Source organism: Heterodontus francisci, unplaced genomic scaffold, assembly GCF_036365525.1.
Source record: "Heterodontus francisci isolate sHetFra1 unplaced genomic scaffold, sHetFra1.hap1 HAP1_SCAFFOLD_889, whole genome shotgun sequence".
Lineage (NCBI taxonomy): Eukaryota > Metazoa > Chordata > Chondrichthyes > Heterodontiformes > Heterodontidae > Heterodontus > Heterodontus francisci.
In genome coordinates, this window is record NW_027141107.1 from 27834 (window position 1) to 49904 (window position 22071).

Genomic DNA, 22071 nt, shown 5'->3' on the forward strand with positions numbered 1-22071 from the left:
GAGAGTGAGAGAGAGAGAGAGAGAGAGAGAGAGAGACAGGCAGACAGTGTGAGAGAGAGAGAGAGAGAGAGAGACAGGCAGACAGAGTGAGAGAGACGGACAGAAACAGGTAGAAAGAGAGTGAGAGAGACAGACAGAGACAGAAAGAAGAGAGATAGACAGAGACAGACAGAGACAGAGGCAGGCAGACAGAGAGCGAGAGAGACAGACAGAGAGAGCGAGGGAGACAGACAGAGAGCGAGAAAGACAGACAGAGAGCGAGAGACAGTCAGGCAGACAGAGGCAGACAGAGAAAGAGACAGACAGAGGGAGAAGAGAGACAGACAGAGAGAGCGAGAGAGAAAGGCAGACAGAGACAGGCAGACAGAGAGAGAGACAGATAGAGAGAAGCAGACAGAGTCTCTGTCCTTTTCTCACTCTCCCTCTCCCAACTCTTTATCTCTGTCTCTCTGTCTCTCTCTCTCTCTCTCACTCCATCTCCTACTCCCACTCTATTCCTTTGACTCTCCTTTTCAGCCTCTCCCTGTCTCTCTCTCTCTCTCTCTCGCTCTCTCTGCCTATGTTTGTCGCTCTCTGTTCCTCTCTCTCTCTCTCTCTCTCACACTCACTCTCTCCACTATCATGGTAAACTGTTATCTGAGGTCACTCTCTGTAAATAGGGCGTGTTGCCCTTTCCTGAGTTTGATCAGTGCTGATGTTGAAATGTTAGCTGGTTCAGTGACCTCCGCCTGAGTTAACCAGTGACCAGGAGCTTAGAATCAGATCCTTTTGGGGATTCGGCAGAGACGGAAAGAGAGAGAGAGAGAGAGAGAGAGAGAGAAGCAACAACAACATGCAGGCTCGGGCAATCCTGGTCTGTCTACTGCTGGGGGCAGTGAAAGCAGGAGCGTGAGTATTGTCCAGAGAGGGAGCAGGGAGAGAGAGACTGGGGAGGGAGAGAGAGAGAGAGACTGGGGGGAGGGAGAGAGAGACCCAGTAGGGAGGGAGAGAGAGAGAGACCGGGGGGAGAGAGAGACCCGGGAGGGAGAGATAGAGTCAGCAGGGAGGAACAGAGAGAGAGACCGGGGGTAGGGAGAGAACCGGCAGGGAGGGAGAGACCAGGTGCAGTGTGGGAGAGAGACCGGTGACATTAAAGTGTGTGGGGAGTGAGGGGAGAGTGGGATTAGACTGGGTGGGATATTGAAGGATGTGGGGAGTAAGGGGGAGAGTGGGATTAGGTTGGGTGGGATATTAAAGGGTACGGGGAGTGAGGGGGAGAGTGGGATTAGACTGGGTGGGATATTAAAGGGTGTGGGGAGTGAGGGGGAGAGTGGGATTAGACTGGGTGGGATATTGAAGGGTGTGGGGACTGAGGGGGAGAGTGGGATTAGACTGGGTGGGATATTGAAGGGTGTGGGGAGTGAGGGGGAGAGTGGGATTAGACTGGGTGGGATATTGAAGGGTGTGGGGAGTGAGGGGGGAGAGTGGGATTAGACTGGGTGGGATATTAAAGGGTGTGGGGAGTGAGGGGGAGAGTGGGATTAGACTGGGTGGGATATTAAAGGGTACGGGGAGTGAGGGGAGAGTGGGATTAGACTGGGTGGGATATTGAAGGATGTGGGGAGTAAGGGGGAGAGTGGGATTAGGTTGGGTGGGATATTAAAGGGTACGGGGAGTGAGGGGGAGAGTGGGATTAGACTGGGTGGGATATTAAAGGGTACGGGGAGTGAGGGGGGAGAGTGGGATTAGACTGGGTGGGATATTGAAGGGTGTGGGGAGTGAGGGGGGAGAGTGGGATAAGACTGGGTGGGATATTAAAGGGTACGGGGAGTGAGGGGGAGAGTGGGATTAGACTGGGTGGGATATTAAAGGGTGTGGGGAGTGAGGGGGAGAGTGGGATTAGACTGGGTGGGATATTAAAGGGTGTTGTGAGTGAGGGGGAGAGTGGGATTAGACTGGGTGGGATATTGAAGGGTGTGGGGAGTAAGGGGGAGAGTGGGATTAGACTGGGTGGGATATTAAAGGGTGTTGTGAGTGAGGGGGAGAGTGGGATTAGACTGGGTGGGATATTAAAGGGTGTGGGGAGTGAGGGGGAGAGTGGGATTAGACTGGGTGGGATATTAAAGGGTGTTGTGAGTGAGGGGGAGAGTGGGATTAGACTGGGTGGGATATTGAAGGGTGTGGGGAGTAAGGGGGAGAGTGGGATTAGACTGGGTGGGATATTGAAGGGTGTGGGGAGTAAGGGGGAGAATGGAAATAGATTGGCTGGGATCCCTTGTGTTTTAACAGTTTGACGAGATTCCTGAATCCGTGTCCCCATGTTGTTAGGAATGGGATCTTTCCATGACAGTTCTGGCATCAATCCCGATAACTTGTTATCCTTGTTGCCTTTCGAATACCCTTGGCGAACTCCCACGCTCTCTGATGTTGTAAGTCTTCAATGTGTGTTTGCTCAGTGTAAACAGAGTCCATCTCGACAGCCCCTGGACGACACTTCAGAGAAGGACACACAGTGAGGATGGGAGGTCATCAGCTGGTTACACAAACCTCTTCCTGAACTGTGTACAAGGTCCCTGAGACTGACGGGATCGATGAAAGCTCATTGATCCATCTATTTCCACATCATCCAAATCCACTGAGCATTGATCCCAACTTCCCAGTGATGGAAACCGTGCAGATTGGTGGGTGCAGTGGTGGAAGGGTGATGGTGAGGATACCCCACAGTTCGGGGGTTGGGTGAGGACACCCCAGAGTTCGGGCGGGTTAATATTTTTGCCCCACACCCTTTGTTTAAGTCATCTCCCTTCATTTCCAGACACTATGTGGTTCTGATCCCAGCGGAGTTACGCACGGACACACTGGAGAAGGTTTGCGTGCTAATTCTCTCTGGCAATGAATCCATCTCCCTCAAACTGACCATTCAGGACGAGAAGACAAACAAGACTCTCTTCCAGGAGGAACTGATGGGGAACGGAAGACAGAATTGCTTCAAGTTCACTGTAAGTCTCAGATAGCTCGGTCGTTCCCCCGGGTGTGTATCGTCTTCCTGTGCACCATTTCCCTCCCGCCTCCCCTCTCGTTCCTCATTCCCCTCACACTCCAGTTTTCCTCTGCATTTCCTCCCTCCCCTCAACCTCGCTTTGCTGTCGTCTAGACTCATCCTAACATATCCCCAACCTCAATGCCTCCTCCCTAGAGGCTGAGAGTAGAGATTCCGTACCCTCTGGAGGAGCTGAATCACCTCCTGCTGTTCCTGGTCTCCTATGTTGAACTGCTGTCATGCTGTCTTTCCTGTACAGGTGGAGGATAATGTTATTGGTCCAGACATTGAATCCTTGATCAGTGTCACTGTGATTGGCTCAGTGGGAAATGTTATCTTCAACCAGACGAAGATGGTCCTCTTGAAGAGATATGACACATTGACATTCATCCAGACTGACAAGGCGATTTACAAACCCGGACAGTCAGGTGAGGCTTCAGGCTGATGGACAGGAGGGCTCTGGAGGGAGGGAGGGAGGGAGGGAGGGAGGTACTATCATAACAGAGGCAATTCTCAATGATCAGGACAAGATGTGTCACTGGGAAAGATCTCACAACAGGACCATCTCAGCAAAACAAGAAAGTATCTCCCCATCACCAATTACTGAATCCCCCACTATCAACATCCCAGGGAAGGGGGTGACCATTGAACAGAAACTGAACTGGAGTAGCCCTATAATAAATACTGTGGCTATTTGAGCAGGTCAGAGGCTGGGAATTCTGCAGTGAGTAACCCACCTCCTGTCCAATCATTGATAGATACCACAAAAAGCACGGACCCAGTATCGAGCCCTGCTGCACCTCACTGGAAACAGACCACCCCCCCCCCAGTCTCAAAAACACCCATCGACCTTTCATCTCTGCTTCCTACCTCTGAGCCAAATGTACATCCAACTTGTCACCACTTCTGTCAGCTATTTACACTCTATATTAATGACTTGGATGAAGAGATAGAGAGTAATGTATCTACATTTGCTGATGATACAAAGTTCAGTGAAAAGGTAAGCTGCGGGGAGGATGTAGAGAGGCTACAAAGAGATATAGACAGGTTAAGTGCGGGCAACACGATGGCAAATGGATTATAATGTCGGGAAATGTGACGTTGTTCACTTTGGTTGTAAAAAGAGAAAGGCAGAATATTATTTTTAAATAGGTGTGAAACTTGTAAGTGTCGATGTGCAGAGAGATTTGGGTCTGCTTGTACAAGGAATGGAGAAGGTTATCATGCAGGTACAGCAAGGCTAACCCCCAGGCACCTCCTGAGGCCCAACATTTAAAACATTCCCTCGTTTATCTATCTTTATCCTTTTCCATAAGGACACTAAATTTAACTCAATTATGATCACTAATACTAAAATGCTCTCCCAGTGATTCGTACTCCAGACTGGACTGGGATTCGGGGCTTGGAATCTTACTGTGCATCTTTATTTGTCTTTCAGTGAAATTCAGGATTGTTACATTGAACGAGAATTTCATCCCGGTTCAGGAAAAGGTGAGACCGATTCCTCCATCCGTCTCTCCATTATTCTGTCCTTCCATCCCTCCATCATTCCGTCCATCCATCTCCCCATCAATCCATCCATCTCTCCATCATTCTGTCCACCCTTCCCTCCATCATTCCGTCCACCCTTCCCTCCATCATTCCGTCCATCCATCTCCCCATCAATCCATCCATCTCTCCATCATTCTGTCCTTCCATCCCTCCATCATTCCGTCCATCCATCTCCCCATCAATCCATCCATCTCTCCATCATTCTGCCCACCCTTCCCTCCATCATTCCATCCATCTCTCCATCATTCTGTCCATCCTTCCCTCCATCATTCCGTCCATCTCTCCATCATTCTGTCCACCCTTCCCTCCATCATTCCATCCATCCCTCCATCATTCTGTCCATCCTTCCCTCCATCAATCCATCCATCCCTCCATCATTCCGTCCATCCATCTCCCCATCAATCCATCCGTCCCTCCATCATTCTGTCCACTCTTCCCTCCATCATTCCGTCCATCCATCTCCCCATCAATCCATCCATCTCTCCATCATTCTGTCCACCCTTCCCTCCATCATTCCGTCCATCCCTCCATCATTCCATCCATCTCTCCATCATTCTGTCCACTCTTCCCTCCATCATTCCGTCCATCCATCTCCCCATCAATCCATCCATCTCTCCATCATTCTGTCCACCCTTCCCTCCATCATTCCGTCCATCCCTCCATCATTCCATCCATCTCTCCATCATTCTGTCCACCCTTCCCTCCATCATTCCATCCATCCTTCCATCATTCCATCCATCTCTCCATCATTCTGTCCACCCTTCCCTCCATCATTCCGTCCATCCCTCCATCATTCCATCCATCTCTCCATCATTCTGTCCTCCCTTCCCTCCATCAATCCATCCATCTCTCCATCATTCTGTCCACCCTTCCCTCCATCATTCCGTCCATCCATCTCCCCATCAATCCATCCATCTCTCCATCATTCTGTCCTTCCATCCCTCCATCATTCCGTCCACCCTTCCCTCCATCATTCCGTCCATCCATCTCCCCATCAATCCATCCGTCTCTCCATTACTCTGTCCACCCTTCCCTCCATCATTCCATCCATCTCTCCATCATTCTGTCCACCCTTCCCTCCATCATTCCATCCATCCCTCCATCATTCCGTCCATCCATCTCTCCATCATTCTGTCCACCCTTCCCTCCATCATTCCGTCCATCCATCTCTCCATCATTCTGTCCATCCTTCCCTCCATCATTCCGTCCATCTCTCCATCATTCTGTCCACCCTTCCCTCCATCATTCCATCCATCTCTCCATCATTCTGTCCACCCTTCCCTCCATCATTCTGTCCATCCTTCCCTCCATCATTCCGTCCATCTCTCCATCATTCTGTCCATCCTTCCCTCCATCATTCCATCCATCCCTCCATCAATCCATCCATCTCTCCATCATTCTGTCCATCCTTCCCTCCATCATTCCGTCCATCTCTCCATCATTCTGTCCACCCTTCCCTCCATCATTCCATCCATCTCTCCATCATTCTGTCCACCCTTCCCTCCATCATTCCGTCCATCCATCTCCCCATCAATCCATCCATCTCTCCATCATTCTGTCCACCCTTCCCTCCATCATTCTGTCCATCCTTCCCTCCATCATTCCGTCCATCTCTCCATCATTCTGTCCATCCTTCCCTCCATCATTCCATCCATCCCTCCATCAATCCATCCATCTCTCCATCATTCTGTCCATCCTTCCCTCCATCATTCCGTCCATCCCTCCATCATTCCGTCCATCCATCTCCCCATCAATCCATCCATCTCTCCATCATTCTGTCCACCCTTCCCTCCATCATTCCGTCCATCCCTCCATCATTCCATCCATCTCTCCATCATTCTGTCCACCCTTCCCTCCATCATTCCATCCATCTCTCCATCATTCCATCCATCCAATTCTCCATCATTCCGTCCATCCATCTCTCCTTCATTCCGTCCATCCATCTCTCCATCATTCCGTCCCTCCATCTCTCCTCCATTCCGTCCATCCATCTCTCCATCATTCCGTCCATCCAATTCTCCATCATTCCGTCCATCCATCTCTCCTTCATTCCGTCCATCCATCTCTCCTTCATTCCATCCATCCATCTCTCCTTCATTCCGTACATCCATCTCTCCTTCATTCCGTCCATCCATCTTTCCTTCATTCCGTCCATCCCTCTCTCCTTCATTCCATCCATCCATCTCTCCATCATTCCGTCCATCCCTCTCTCCATCATTCTGTCCATCCATCTCTCCATCATTCCGTCCATCCATCTCTCCATTTCTATATTTCTCTTTCTGTATTTCACTCTCTATCTATCGACAGACTCTCTCTCTGTCTCTCTCTCTCTGTCTCTCTCTCTCTCTGTCTCTCTCTCTCTCTCTCTCTCCCTCCCTCTTGCTTTCTATGGTAGACCCTCCATCCTTGACCTCACTCTATGGAACTTGCTCGTCATTCCGGTCCCTCTGTCCCTCTGTCTGAAGCTTCCTCCACCCACCCCTCCTTTCCTAAGCCCTGCTCCCATCCCTTCTGAGTGCCCTCGCTCCCTGTCCTCAGGACCATTTGAAACTGTTACTTGTTGTTCTGGTGAAAATTGAACCTCCGCAGTAACTTGACCTCTTGTTTGTTTCTTTTCCAGCATCCACTTGTCACCATGTTGGTGAGTTTATTTTCCAACTCAAGATCCCAACGTCAACTCGTCTCAAATCTGAAAGTCAGGAGGGCAGATTTCAGCTCCCCAGCCCACAGAGAGTGGTTCTGAGACCCACAGACAGAGCAGGAAAGGCCCAGGCTCCATTCCAGGCCTGTGCTGGGTAAACCAGATACCATACCTGGTGTGTTACTGAGTCCAACACACACAGAGCAGGAAAGGCCCAGGCTCCATTCCCGGCCTGTGCTGGGTTAACCTGATCCCATACCCGGTGTGGTACTGAGCCCCACTCTCACACACACACACACACAGCAGGAAAGGCGCAGGCTGCATTCCCGGCCTGTGCTGGGTTAACCTGATCCCACACCCTGTGTGGTACTGAGCCCCTCACACACAAAGCAGGAAAGGCCCAGACTCCATTCCCGGCCTGTGCTGGGCTAACCTGATCCCACACCCGGTGTGGTACTGAGCGCACACACACACACACAGAGCAGGAAAGTCCCAGGCTCCATTCCCGGCCTGTGCTGGGCTAACCTGATCCCACACCCGGTGTGGTACTGTGCCCACACACACACATACACACACACACACACACACACACACAGCAGGAAAGGCCCAGGCTCCATTCCTGGCCTGTGCTGGGTTAACCTGATCCCATACCCTGTGTGGTACTGAGCCCCCCACACACAAAGCAGGAAAGGCCCAGGCTCCATTCCAGGCCTGTGCTGAGCTAACCTGATCCCAGGAATGGGGTGGGGTAGGGGAAGGGATGAGGGGGAAGTGGGGAGAGGTGGGGATGAGGGGGAAGTGGGGAGAAGTGGGGGTGAGGGGGAGGGTTGTATATAATTTCCCTCAGTGCCCCTGCTTTAGCCTGTTTCCCTCGATAATGGATGTTAAGGCTGTTGACGATATTTAACATGGTCAAAGCCAGGACCATGAGGAGGGTGAAGGGGAGGGTATGGGAGGGGAGTGACACAACCCTCATTCTCTGTGTGGCAGAGGGAACGGGGAGAGATAGACAGAGAGAAACATGGGGAATGAGAAAGGGAGAGAAAGAGAAACGGAGGGAGAGGAAGGGAGGGCGAGGAAGGGAGGGAATATTGATACACTGGGACCGTTTAATCCCTCAGGACCCACAGGGGAACCGCATTGGTCAGTGGAGGGACGTGGAGCCGAGGCAGGGGATTGCAGATCTGACCTTTGACCTGATGCCTGAGCCACTCAAGGGGTTTTACACGATCGAAGTGAAGAAGACTCGTGGGAAAGTGCATCATCATTTCAGCGTGCAGGAGTACGGTAAGGAGTCTTCGACTCTGGTCCAGAGAGACTCCCAGACTCTCCAACCCCCTCCTCCATAACAATCCCCCCCGATTTATATATCGCCTGTAACATCCCAGGGAGCTTCCCAGGAATGTACATCACAGCAGATTTAACACCGAGACACGTGAGGAGAGATTCGGGTCAGGTGACAGAAAGCTCAGTCAAAGAGGGAGGTTTTCAGGAGTGTCTCAAAGGAGGAGAGAGAGAGAGAGAGAGAGAGGCCGAGAGGTTGAGGGAGGGAATTCCAGAGCTTAGGGCCCCAGGCAGCTGAAGGCACGGCCTCAACGGTGGAGCGATGGCAATCGGGGGATGGTCAAGAGGCCGGGATTGGAGGAGGGCAGAGATAGGGAGGGTTGTAGGAGGCTGGAGGAGGTTACAGAGATAGGGAGGGTTGTAGGAGGCTGGAGGAGGTTACAGAGATAGGGAGGGTTGTTGGGGTTGGAGGAGGTGACAGAGATAGGGAGGGTTGTAGGGGCTGGAGGAGGTTACAGAGATAGGGAGGGTTGTAGGGGACTGGAGGAGGTTACAGAGATAGGGAGGGTTGTAGGGGACTGGAGGAGGTTACAGAGATAGGGAGGGTTGTAGGGGCTGGAGGAGGTTACAGAGATAGGAAGGGTTGTAGGGTACAGAGGAGGTTACAGAGATAGGGAGTGTTGTAGGGGCTGGAGGAGGTTACAGAGATAGGAAGGGTTGTCGGGGTAGGAAGACGGTACAAAGATCTGAATATCTAATCTCCCCTTTCCTTTTAGTTTTGCCCAAATATGAATTGAAGGTGGAAATGCCGAAAATGATTACAATTCTCGACAGAACAATTCATGTCAAAGTGTGTGGCAGGTAAAACCTGTTTTATTATACAACTCTTCATCTCACCCCGTACTGTACCTGTCCTGGGGAGTGTTTGATGGGGGACAGTGTAGAGGGAGCTTTACTCTGTATCTAACCCCCCCGTACTGTACCTGTCCTGGGGAGTGTTTGATGGGGGACAGTGTAGAGGGAGCTTTACTCTGTATCTAACCCCTCGTACTGTACCTGTCCTGGGGAGTGTTTGATGGGGACAGTGTAGAGGGAGCTTTACTCTGTATCTAACCCCCCGTACTGTACCTGTCCTGGGGAGTGTTTGATGGGGACAGTGTAGAGGGAGCTTTACTCTGTATCTAACCCCCGTACTGTACCTGTCCTGGGGAGTGTTTGATGGGGACAGTGTAGAGGGAGCTTTACTCTGTATCTAACCCCCCGTACTGTACCTGTCCTGGGGAGTGTTTGATGGGGACAGTGTAGAGGGAGCTTTACTCTGTATCTAACCCCCCGTACTGTACCTGTCCTGGGGAGTGTTTGATGGGGGACAGTGTAGAGGGAGCTTTACTCTGTATCTAACCCCCCGTACTGTACCTGTCCTGGGGAGTGTTTGATGGGGGACAGTGTAGAGGGAGCTTTACTCTGTATCTAACCCCTGTACTGTACCTGTCCTGGGGAGTGTTTGATGGGGGACAGTGTAGAGGGAGCTTTACTCTGTATCGAACCCCCCCGTACTGTACCTGTCCTGGGGAGTGTTTGATGGGGGACAGTGTAGAGGGAGCTTTACTCTGTATCTAACCCCCGTACTGTACCTGTCCTGGGGAGTGTTTGATGGGGGACAGTGTAGAGGGAGCTTTACTCTGTATCTAACCCCCGTACTGTACCTGTCCTGGGGAGTGTTTGATGGGGGACAGTGTAGAGGGAGTTTTACTCTGTATCTAACCCCCCGTACTGTACCTGTCCTGGGGAGTGTTTGATGGGGGACAGTGTAGAGGGAGCTTTACTCTGTATCTAACCCCCCGTACTGTACCTGTCCTGGGGAGTGTTTGATGGGGAACAGTGCAGAGGGAGCTTTACTCTGTATCTAACCCCCCGTACTGTACCTGTCCTGGGGAGTGTTTGATGGGGAACAGTGCAGAGGGAGCTTTACTCTGTATCTAACCCCGTACTGTACCTGTCCTGGGGAGTGTTTGATGGGGGACAGTGTAGAGGGAGTTTTACTCTGTATCTAACCCCCCGTACTGTACCTGTCCTGGGGAGTGTTTGATGGGGACAGTGTAGAGGGAGCTTTACTCTGTATCTAACCCCCCGTACTGTACCTGTCCTGGGGAGTGTTTGATGGGGACAGTGTAGAGGGAGCTTTACTCTGTATCTAACCCCCCGTACTGTACCTGTCCTGGGGAGTGTTTGATGGGGACAGTGTAGAGGGAGCTTTACTCTGTATCTAACCCCCCGTACTGTACCTGTCCTGGGGAGTGTTTGATGGGGGACAGTGTAGAGGGAGCTTTACTCTGTATCTAACCCCCGTACTGTACCTGTCCTGGGGAGTGTTTGATGGGGGACAGTGTAGAGGGAATTTTATTTTATAATTTACACATGCAATGATTATTTTACAGATACACATACGGTCAGCCTGTCAGGGGAGAAGTGAATGGCTCTGTTTGTTTGATGATGTCTCGCTATTCTCCACAATTAAGTCGTTGTGAGCAGGTGACTGGTGAGGTGAGTCCTGCACAGCAAGATCCCATTGATCGACTGGATCTCAAGGTTTACTTGTGTCAGCTTTCACTCAGTGACAGTTTTCTCAAGTGCCGCACTGTCGGAGGGTCAGTACTGAGGGAGTGCTGCACTGTCGGAGGGTCAGTACTGAGGGAGTGCTGCACTGTCGGAGGGTCAGTACTGAGGGAGTTCCGCACTGTCGGAGGGTCAGTACTGAGGGAGTGCTGCACTGTCGGAGGGTCAGTACTGAGGGAGTGCCGCACTGTCGGAGGGTCAGTACTGAGGGAGTTCCGCACTGTCGGAGGGTCAGTACTGAGGGAGTGCTGCACTGTCGGAGGGTCAGTACTGAGGGAGTGCCGCACTGTCGGAGGGTCAGTACTGAGGGAGTGCCGCACTGTCGGAGGGTCAGTACTGAGTGAGTGCCGCACTGTCGGAGGGTCAGTCCTGAGGGGGTGACGCACTGTCGGAGGGTCAGTACTGAGGGAGTGCCGCACTGTCGGAGAGTCAGTACTGAGGGAGCGCCGCACTGTCGGAGGGTCAGTACTGAGGGAGTGCCGCACTGTCGGAGGGTCAGTACTGAGGGAGTGACGCACTGTCGGAGGGTCAGTACTGAGGGAGTGCCGCACTGTCGGAGGGTCAGTCCTGAGGGGGTGACGCACTGTCGGAGGGTCAGTACTGAGGGACTGCTGCACTGTCGGAAGGTCAGTACTGAGGGAGTGCCGCACTGTCGGAGGGTCAGTACTGAGGGAGTGACGCACTGTCGGAGGGTCAGTACTGAGGGAGTGCCGCACTGTCGGAGGGTCAGTACTGAGGGAGCGCCGCACTGTCGGAGGGTCAGTACTGAGGGAGTGCCGCACTGTCGGAGGGTCAGTACTGAGGGACTGCTGCACTGTCGGAAGGTCAGTACTGAGGGAGTGCCGCACTGTCGGAGGGTCAGTACTGAGGGAGTGACGCACTGTCGGAGGGTCAGTACTGAGGGAGTGCCGCACTGTCGGAGGGTCAGTACTGAAGGAGTGACGCACTGTCGGAGGGTCAGTACTGAGGGAGTGCCGCACTGTCGGAGGGTCAGTACTGAGGGAGCGCAGCACTGTCAGAGGGTCAGTACTGAGTGAGTGCTGCACTGTCGGAGGGTCAGTACTGAACGAGTGCTGCACTGTCGGAGGGTCAGTACTGAGGGAGTGCCACACTGTTGGAGGGTCAGTACTGAGGGAGCGCCACACTGTCGGAGGGTCAGTCCTGAGGGAGTGCCGCACTGTCAGAGGGTCAGTACTGAGGGAGTGCCGCACTGTCAGAGGGTCAGTACTGAGGGAGCGCCGCACTGTCGGAGGGTCAGTACTGTGGGAGTGCTGCACTGTCGGAGGGTCTGTACTGAGGGTGTGCTGCACTGTCGGAGGGTCAGTACTGAAGGCGTGCCGCACTGTCGGCGGGTCAGTACTGAGGGAGTGCCACACTGTCGGAGGGCCAGTACTGAGGGAGTGCCGCACTGTCGGAGGGTCAGGACTGAGGGAGTGCCGCACTGTCAGAGGGTCAGTACTGAGCGAGTGCTGCACTGTCGGAGGGTCAGTCCTGAGGGAGTACTGCACTCTCAGAGGGTCAGTACTGAGGGAGTGCTGCACTGTCGGAGGGTCAGTACTGAGGGAGTGCTGCACTGTCGGAGGGTCAGTACTGAGCGAGTGCTGCACTGTCGGAGGGTCAGTCCTGAGGGAGTACTGCACTCTCAGAGGGTCAGTACTGAGGGAGTGCCACACTGTTAGAGGTTCAGTACTGAGCGAGTGCTGCACTGTCGGAGGGTCAGTCCTGAGGGAATACTGCACTGTCGGAGGGTCAGTACTGAGGGAGTGCTGCACTGTCGGAGGGTCAGTACTGAGGGAGTGCTGCACTCTCAGAAAGTCAGTACTGAGGGAGTGCTGCACTGTCGGAGGGTCAGTACTGAGGCAGTGCCGTACTGTCGGAGGGTCAGTACTGAGGGAGTGCTGCACTGTCGGTGTGTCAGTCCTGAAGGAGCGCCGCACTGTCGGAGGGTCAGTACTGAGGGAGTGCCGTACTGTCGGAGGGTCTGTACTGAGGGAGTGCCGCACTGTCAGAGGGTCAGTACTGAGGGAGTGCCACACTGTCGGAGGGTCAGTACTAAGGGAGTGCCGCACTGTCGGAGGGTCAGTACTGAGGGAGCGCCGCACTGTCGGAGGGCCAGTACTAAGGGAGTGCCGCACTGTCGGAGGGTCAGTACTGAGGGAGCGCCGCACTGTCGGAGGGTCAGTACTGAGGGAGTGCCGCACTGTCAGAGGGTCAGTACTGAGGGAGTGCCGCACTGTCAGAGGGTCAGTACTGAGGGAGCGCCGCACTGTCGGAGGGTCAGTACTGAGGGAGTGTCGCACTGTCGGAGGGTCAGTACTGAGGGAGCGCCGCACTGTCGGAGGGTCAGTACTGAGGGAGCGCCGCACTGTCGGAGGGTCAGTACTGAGGGAGTGCTGCACTGTCAGATTGTGAGTACTAAAGGAGTGAGGGAGTGCTGCACTGTCAGAGGGTCAGTACTGAGGGAGTGCCGCACTGTCGGAGGGTCAGTACTGAGGGAGTGCTGCACTGTCAGATTGTGAGTACTAAAGGAGTGAGGGAGTGCTGCACTGTCAGAGGGTCAGTACTGAGGGAGTGCCACACTGTCGGAGGATCAGTACTGAGGGAGTGCTGCACTGTCGGAGGGTCAGTACTGAGGGAGTGCTGCACTGTCGGAGGGTCAGTACTGAGGGAGTGCCGCACTGTCGGAGGGTCAGTACTGAGGGAGTGCCACACTGTCGGAGGGTTAGTACTGAGGGAGTGCCGCACTGTCGGAGGGTCAGTACTGAGGGAGTGCTGCACTGTCAGATGGTCAGTACTGAGGGAGTGCCGCACTGTCAGAGGGTCAGTACTGAGGGAGTGCCGCACTGTCGGAGGGTCAGTACTGAGGGAGTGCCGCACTGTCAGAGGGTCAGTACTGAGGGAATGCCGCATTGTCGGAGGGTCAGTACTGAGGGAGCGCCGCACTGTCAGAGGGTCAGTACTGAGGGAGTGCCACACTGTCGGAGGGTCAGTACCGAGGGAGTGCCACACTGTTGGAGGGTCAGTACTGAGGGAGTGTCGCACTGTCGGAGGTTCAGTACTGAGGGAGTGTCGCACTGTCAGAGGGTCAGTACTGAGGGAGTGCTGCACTGTCGGAGGGTCAGTACTGAGGGAGTGCCGCACTGTCAGAGGGTCAGTACTGAGGGAGTTCCGCACTGTCAGAGGGTCAGTACTGAGGGAGCGCCACACTGTCGGAGGGTCATTACTGAGGGAGTGCTGCACTGTCAGAGGGTCAGTACTGAGGGAGCGCCGCACTATCGGAGGGTCAGTACTGAGGGAGTGCCGCACTGTTGGAAGGTCAGTACTGAAGGAGCGCGGCTCTGTCAGAGGGTCAGTACTGAGGGAGTGCCGCACTGTTGGAAGGTCAGTACTGAAGGAGCGCGGCTCTGTCAGAGGGTCAGTACTGAGGGAGTGCCGCACTGTCAGAGGGTCAGTACTGAGGGAGTGCCGCACTGTTGGAAGGTCAGTACTGAAGGAGCGCGGCTCTGTCAGAGGGTCAGTACTGAGGGAGTGTCGCACTGTCGGAGGGTCAGTACTGAGGGAGTGCCGCACTGTCAGAGGGTCAGTCCTGAGGGAGCGCTGCACTGTCGGAGGGTCAGTACTGAGGGAGTGCCGCACTGTCAGAGGGTCAGTACTGAGGGTGCGCCGCACTGTCGGAGGGTCAGTACTGAGGGTGTGCTGCACTGTCGGAGGGTCAATATTGAGGGAGTGTCGCACTGTCAGAGGGTCAGTACTGAGGGAGCGCCGCACTGTCGGAGGGTCAGTACTGAGGGTGTGCTGCACTGTCGGAGGGTCAGTATTGAGGGAGTGTCGCACTGTCAGAGGTTCAGTACTGAGGGAGCGCCGCACTGTCGGAGGGTCAGTACTGAGAGAGCGTTGCACTGTCAGAGGGTCAGTACTGAGGGAGTGCTGCACTGTCAGAGGGTCAGCACTGAGGGAGTGCCACACTGTTGGAGGGTCAGTACTGAGGGATTGCTGCACTGTCGGAGGGTCAGTACTGAGGGAGTGCCGAACTGTCGGAGGGTCAGTACTGAGGGAGTGCCCCACTGTCGGATGTTGTGTATTGAGGGAGTGCTGCACTGTTGGAGGGTCAGTACTGAGGGAGTTCCGCACTGTTGGAGTGTCAGTACTGAGGGAGTGCTGCACTGTCAGAGGGTCAGTACTGAGGGAGTGCCGCACTGTTGGAGTGTCAGTACTGTGGGAGTGCTGCACTGATGGAGGGTCAGTACTGAGGGAGTGCTGCACTTTCAGAGGGTCTGTACTGAGGGAGCGCCGCAGTGTCCGACGGTCAGTACTGAGGGAGTGTTGCACTGTCGGAGGTTCTGTACTGAGGGAGTGCCCCACTGTCTGAGGTTCTGTATTGAGGTAGTGCCAAAATGTTGGAGGGTCAGTACTGAGGGAGTGTTACACTTCCGGAGGGTCAGTACTGAGGGAGCGCCACTCTGTCAGAGGGTCAGTACTGAGGTAGTGCTGCACTGTTGGAGGGTCAGTACTGAGGGAGTGTCACACTGCCGGAGGGCCAGTACTGAGTGAGCGCCACTCTGTCAGAGGGTCAGTACTGAGGGAGTGCCCCACTGTTGGAGGGTCAGTCCTGAGGGAGCGCCGCACTGTTGAAGGGTCAGTACTGAGGGTGTGCTGCACTGTCGGAGGGTCAGTATTGAGGGAGTGTCGCACTGTCAGAGGTTCAGTACTGAGGGAGCGCCGCACTGTCGGAGGGTCAGTACTGAGAGAGCGTTGCACTGTCAGAGGGTCAGTACTGAGGGAGTGCTGCACTGTCAGAGGGTCAGCACTGAGGGAGTGCCACACTGTTGGAGGGTCAGTACTGAGGGATTGCTGCACTGTCGGAGGGTCAGTACTGAGGGAGTGCCGAACTGTCGGAGGGTCAGTACTGAGGGAGTGCCCCACTGTCGGATGTTCTGTATTGAGGGAGTGCTGCACTGTTGGAGGGTCAGTACTGAGGGAGTGCCGCACTGTTGGAGTGTCAGTACTGAGGGAGTGCTGCACTGTCAGAGGGTCAGTACTGAGGGAGTGCCGCACTGTTGGAGGGTCAGTACTGAGGGAGTGCCGCACTGTTGGAGTGTCAGTACTGAGGGAGTGCTGCACTGATGGAGGGTCAGTACTGAGGGAGTGCTGCACTTTCAGAGGGTCTGTACTGAGGGAGTGCCGCACTGTTGGAGTGTCAGTACTGAGGGAGTGCTGCACTGATGGAGGGTCAGTACTGAGGGAGTGCTGCACTTTCAGAGGGTCTGTACTGAGGGAGTGCCGCACTGTTGGAGTGTCAGTACTGAGGGAGTGCCGCACTGTTGGAGTGTCAGTACTGAGGGAGTGCTGCACTGTCGGAGGGTCAGTACTGAGGGAGCGCCGCAGTGTCCGACGGTCAGTACTGAGGGAGTGTTGCACTGTCGGAGGTTCTGTACTGAGGGAGTGCCCCACTGTCTGAGGTTCTGTATTGAGGGAGTGCCAAAATGTTGGAGGGTCAGTACTGAGGGAGTGTTACACTTCCGGAGGGTCAGTACTGAGGGAGCGCCACTCTGTCAGAGGGTCAGTACTGAGGTAGTGCTGCACTGTTGGAGGGTTAGTACTGAGGGAGTGTCACACTGCCGGAGGGCCAGTACAGAGTGAGCGCCACTCTGTCAGAGGGTCAGTACTGAGGGAGTGCCCCACTGTTGGAGGGTCAGTCCTGAGGGAGCGCCGCACTGTTGAAGGGTCAGTACTGAGGGAGTGCGGGATATGGGGAGATGGAGAGATGGGGCTGGAGTGTGTAATGTGGGGAGGGGGGAGTGTCAAATGTTGGGAGGTGTGTGTGAGGGACATTTGGTTGTGGATTTGAGGGATGTGGGGTGATGGCTATGTGGGATATGGAGAGGAGGGTTTGAGTGATATGGGGTGTTGGGATAGTGGGATGTGGAGAGTCGGGATTGAGGGATATGGGCTGTTGGGTGTGAGTGACAAGGAGAGCTGGGTGTGAGGGATATTTGTTGTTGGGTATGAGGGATGTGAGGTGTTGGGTGTGAGGAGTATGGGTAGTTGGTTGTCAGGGACATGGAGAGATGGGTGTGAGGATATTTGGTGTTGGGATAGAGGGATATGGGGTGTTGGGTGTGAGGGATATGGGGTGTTGGGATAGAGGGATATGGGGTGTTGGGTGTGAGGGATATGGGGTGTTGTGCGTGAGGGATATGGGGTGTTGGGATAGAGGGATATGGGGTGTTGGGTGTGAGGGATATGGGGTGTTGTGCGTGAGGGATATGGGGTGTTGGGTGTGAGGGATATGGGGTGTTGTGCGTGAGGGATATGGGGTGTTGGGATAGACGAATATGGGGTGTTAGGATAGTGGGATATGGGGTGTTGGGTGTGAGGGATATGGGGTGTTGTGCGTGAGGGATATGGGGTGTTGGGATAGAGGGATATGGGGTGTTGGGTGTGAGGGATATGGGGTGTTGTGCGTGAGGGATATGGGGTGTTGTGCGTGAGGGATATGGGGTGTTGTGCGTGAGGGATATGGGGTGTTGGGTGTGAGGGATATGGGGTGTTGTGCGTGAGGGATATGGGGTGTTGTGCGTGAGGGATATGGGGTGTTGTGCGTGAGGGATATGGGGTGTTGGGTGTGAGGGATATGGGGTGTTGTGCGTGAGGGATATGGGGTGTTGCGCATGAGGGATGTGGGGTGTTGGGATAGACGAATATGGGGTGTTAGGATAGTGGGATATGGGGTGTTGGGATTGAGAGATATGGGGTGTTGGGATTGAGGGATATGTGGTATTGGGTGTGAGGGATATGGGGTGTTGGGATAGTGTGATATGGGGTGTTGGGATAGAGGGATATGGGGTGTTGGGATTGAGAGATATGGGGTGTTGGGATTGAGGGATATGGGGTGTTGGGATTGAGAGATATGGGGTGTTGGGATTGAGGGATATGGGGTGTTGGGATTGAGAGATATGGGGTGTTGGGATTGAGGGATATGGGGTGTTGGGATTGAGAGATATGGGGTGTTGGGATTGAGGGATATGGGGTGTTGGGATTGAGAGATATGGGGTGTTGGGATTGAGGGATATGGGGTGTTGGGATTGAGGGATATGGGGTGTTGGGATTGAGAGATATGGGGTGTTGGGATTGAGGGATATGGGGTGTTGTGCGTGAGGGATATGGGGTGTTGCGCATGAGGGATGTGGGGTGTTGGGTGTGAGGGATATGTGGTATTGGGTGTGAGGGATATGGGGTGTTGGGATAGTGTGATATGGGGTGTTGGGATAGAGGGATATGGGGTGTTGGGTGTGAGGGATATGGGGTGTTGGGATAGTGTGATATGGGGTGTTGGGATAGAGGGATATGGGGTGTTGGGATTGAGAGATATGGGGTGTTGGGATTGAGGGATATGGGGTGTTGTGCGTGAGGGATATGGGGTGTTGCGCATGAGGGATGTGGGGTGTTGGGTGTGAGGGATATGTGGTATTGGGTGTGAGGGATATGGGGTGTTGGGATAGTGTGATATGGGGTGTTGGGATAGAGGGATATGGGGTGTTGGGTGTGAGGGATATGGGGTGTTGTGCGTGAGGGATATGGGGTGTTGCGCATGAGGGATGTGGGGTGTTGGGATAGACGAATATGGGGTGTTAGGATAGTGGGATATGGGGTGTTGGGATTGAGAGATATGGGGTGTTGGGATTGAGGGATATGTGGTATTGGGTGTGAGGGATATGGGGTGTTGGGATAGTGTGATATGGGGTGTTGGGATTGAGAGATATGGGGTGTTGGGATTGAGAGATATGGGGTGTTGGGATTGAGGGATATGTGGTATTGGGAGGGATATGGAGTGTTGTGCGTGAGGGATATGGGGCGTTCGGATAGAGGGATATGGGGTGTTGGGTGTGAGGGATATGGGGTGTTGTGCGTGAGGGATATGGGGTGTTGGGATTGAGGGATATGGGGTGTTGGGTGTGAGGGATATGGGGTGTTGCGCATGAGGGATGTGGGGTGTTGGGATAGACGAATATGGGGTGTTAGGATAGTGGGATATGGGGTGTTGGGATTGAGAGATATGGGGTGTTGGGATTGAGGGATATGTGGTATTGGGTGTGAGGGATATGGGGTGTTGGGATAGTGTGATATGGGGTGTTGGGATTGAGAGATATGGGGTGTTGGGATTGAGAGATATGGGGTGTTGGGATTGAGAGATATGGGGTGTTGGGATTGAGGGATATGTGGTATTGGGTGTGAGGGATATGGGGTGTTGTGCGTGAGGGATATGGGGTGTTGGGATAGAGGGATATGGGGTGTTGGGTGTGAGGGATATGGGGTGTTGTGCGTGAGGGATATGGGGTGTTGGGTGTGAGGGATATGGGGTGTTGTGCGTGAGGGATATGGGGTGTTGCGCATGAGGGATGTGGGGTGTTGGGATAGACGAATATGGGGTGTTAGGATAGTGGGATATGGGGTGTTGGGATTGAGAGATATGGGGTGTTGGGATTGAGGGATATGTGGTATTGGGTGTGAAGGATATGGGGTGTTGGGATAGTGTGATATGGGGTGTTGGGATTGAGAGATATGGGGTGTTGGGATTGAGAGATATGGGGTGTTGGGATTGAGGGATATGTGGTATTGGGTGTGAGGGATATGGGGTGTTGTGCGTGAGGGATATGGGGTGTTGGGATAGAGGGATATGGGGTGTTGGGTGTGAGGGATATGGGGTGTTGTGCGTGAGGGATATGGGGTGTTGGGATTGAGGGATATGGGGTGTTGGGTGTGAGGGATATGGGGTGTTGCGCATGAGGGATGTGGGGTGTTGGGATAGACGAATATGGGGTGTTAGGATAGTGGGATATGGGGTGTTGGGATTGAGAGATATGGGGTGTTGGGATTGAGGGATATGTGGTATTGGGTGTGAGGGATATGGGGTGTTGGGATAGTGTGATATGGGGTGTTGGGATTGAGAGATATGGGGTGTTGGGATTGAGGGATATGTGGTATTGGGTGTGAGGGATATGGGGTGTTGGGATAGTGTGATATGGGGTGTTGGGTGTGTGGGATATGGGGTGTTGGGATAGTGTGATATGGGGTGTTGGGTGTGTGGGATATGGGGTGTTGGGATTGAGGGATATGGGGTGTTGGGATTGAGGGATATGGGGAATTGGGTGTGAGGGTTATGGGGTGTTGGGATAGTGTGATATGGGGTGTTGGGTGTGTGGGATATGGGGTGTTGGGTGTGAGGGATATGGGGTGTTGGGATTGAGGGATATGGGGAATTGGGTGTGAGGGATATTGGGTGTTGGGATAGAGGGATATGGGTGTTGGGTGTGAGGGATATGGGTGTTGGGATTGAGGGATATGGGGTGTTGGGTGTGAGGGATATGGGGTGTTGGGATTGAGGGCTATGGGGTGTTGGGATTGAGGGCTATGGGGTGTTGGGATTGAGGGATATGGGATATTGGGTGTGAGGGATATGGGGTGTTGGGATAGAGGGATATGGGTGTTGGGTGTGAGGGATATGGGTGTTGGGATTGAGGGCTATGGGGTGTTGGGTGTGAGGGATATGGGGTGTTGGGATTGAGGGCTATGGGGTGTTGGGTGTGAGGGATATGGGGTGTTGGGATTGAGGGCTATGGGGTGTTGGGTGTGAGGGATATGGGGTGTTGGGATTGAGGGATATGGGGTGTTGGTTGTGAGGGATATGGCGAGGTGGGTGTGAGGGATATGGGGTGTTGGGATTGAGGGATATGGGGTGTTGGTTGTGAGGGATATGGCGAGGTGGGTGTGAGGGATATGGGTGTTGGGATTGAGGGCTATGGGGTGTTGGGTGTGAGGGATATGGGGTGTTGGGATTGAGGGCTATGGGGTGGCGGTTGTGAGGGACATGGAGAGGTGGGTGTGAGGGATATGGGATGTTGGTTGTGAGGGACATGGCGAGGTGGGTGTGAGGGATATGGGGTGTTGGTTGTGAGGAATATGGAGAGGTGGGTGTGAGGGATATGGGGTGTTGGGTGTGAGGGATATGGGGTGTTGGTTGTGAGGGACATGGCGAGGTGGGTGTGAGGGATATGGGGTGTTGGTTGTGAGGGACATGGAGAGGTGGGTGTGAGGGATATGGGGTGTTGGTTGTGAGGGATATGGGGTGTTGGTTGTGAGGGATATGGAGAGGTGGGAGTGAGGGATATGGGTGTTGGTTGTGAGGGACATGGAGAGGTGGGTGTGAGGGATATGGGGTGTTGGTTGTGAGGGACATGGAGAGGTGGGTGTGAGGGATATGGGGTGTTGGGTGTGAGGGATATGGGGTTGTGGTTGTGAGGTACATGGAGAGGTGGGTATGAGGGATATGGGTGTTGGTTGTGAGGGACATGGAGAGGTGGGTGTGAGGGATATGGGGTGTTGGTTGTGAGGGACATGGAGAGGTGGGTGTGAGGGATATGGGGTGTTGGTTGTGAGGGACAATGAGAGGTGGGTGTGAGTTTATGGGTGTTGGGATTGAGGGATATGGGATATTAGGTGTGAGGGATATGGGGTGTTGGGATAGAGGGATATGGGGCGTTGGTTGTGAGGGACATGGAGAGGTGGGTGTGAGGGATATGGGGCGTTGGTTGTGAGGGACATGGCGAGGCGGGTGTGAGGCATATGGGGTGTTGGGATTGAGGGATATGGGGTGGCGGTTGTGAGGGACATGGAGAGGTGGGTGTGAGGGATATGGGATGTTGGTTGTGAGGGACATGGCGAGGTGGGTGTGAGGGATATGGGGTGTTGGTTGTGAGGAATATGGAGAGGTGGGTGTGAGGGATATGGGGTGTTGGGTGTGAGGGATATGGGGTGTTGGGTGTGAGGGATATGGGATGTTGGGATAGAGAGATATGGCGAGGTGGGTGTGAGAGATATGGGGTGTTGGTTGTGAGGGACATGGAGAGGTGGGTGTGAGGGATATGGGGTGTTGGTTGTGAGGGACATGGAGAGGTGGGAT

The 22071-nt window shown here is 54.0% G+C and overlaps 1 protein-coding gene across 1 annotated transcript in view; it reads left to right on the plus strand.

Annotated features, from left to right (window-relative positions):
* Positions 1-762: 762 nt before the first annotated feature.
* The window catches only part of LOC137362118 (alpha-2-macroglobulin-like), a gene marked incomplete at its 3' end in the record, with an annotated part of 271753 nt that continues 250444 nt past the window's right edge, over positions 763-22071 (plus strand). Inside the window, exons 1-8 of the mRNA XM_068026622.1 lie at positions 763-888; positions 2795-2978; positions 3279-3447; positions 4458-4510; positions 7191-7211; positions 8333-8498; positions 9272-9356; positions 10934-11039. Of these exons, the coding sequence (XP_067882723.1) occupies positions 833-888; positions 2795-2978; positions 3279-3447; positions 4458-4510; positions 7191-7211; positions 8333-8498; positions 9272-9356; positions 10934-11039 (840 nt within the window). The remainder of the gene's footprint in view (positions 889-2794; positions 2979-3278; positions 3448-4457; positions 4511-7190; positions 7212-8332; positions 8499-9271; positions 9357-10933; positions 11040-22071) is intronic.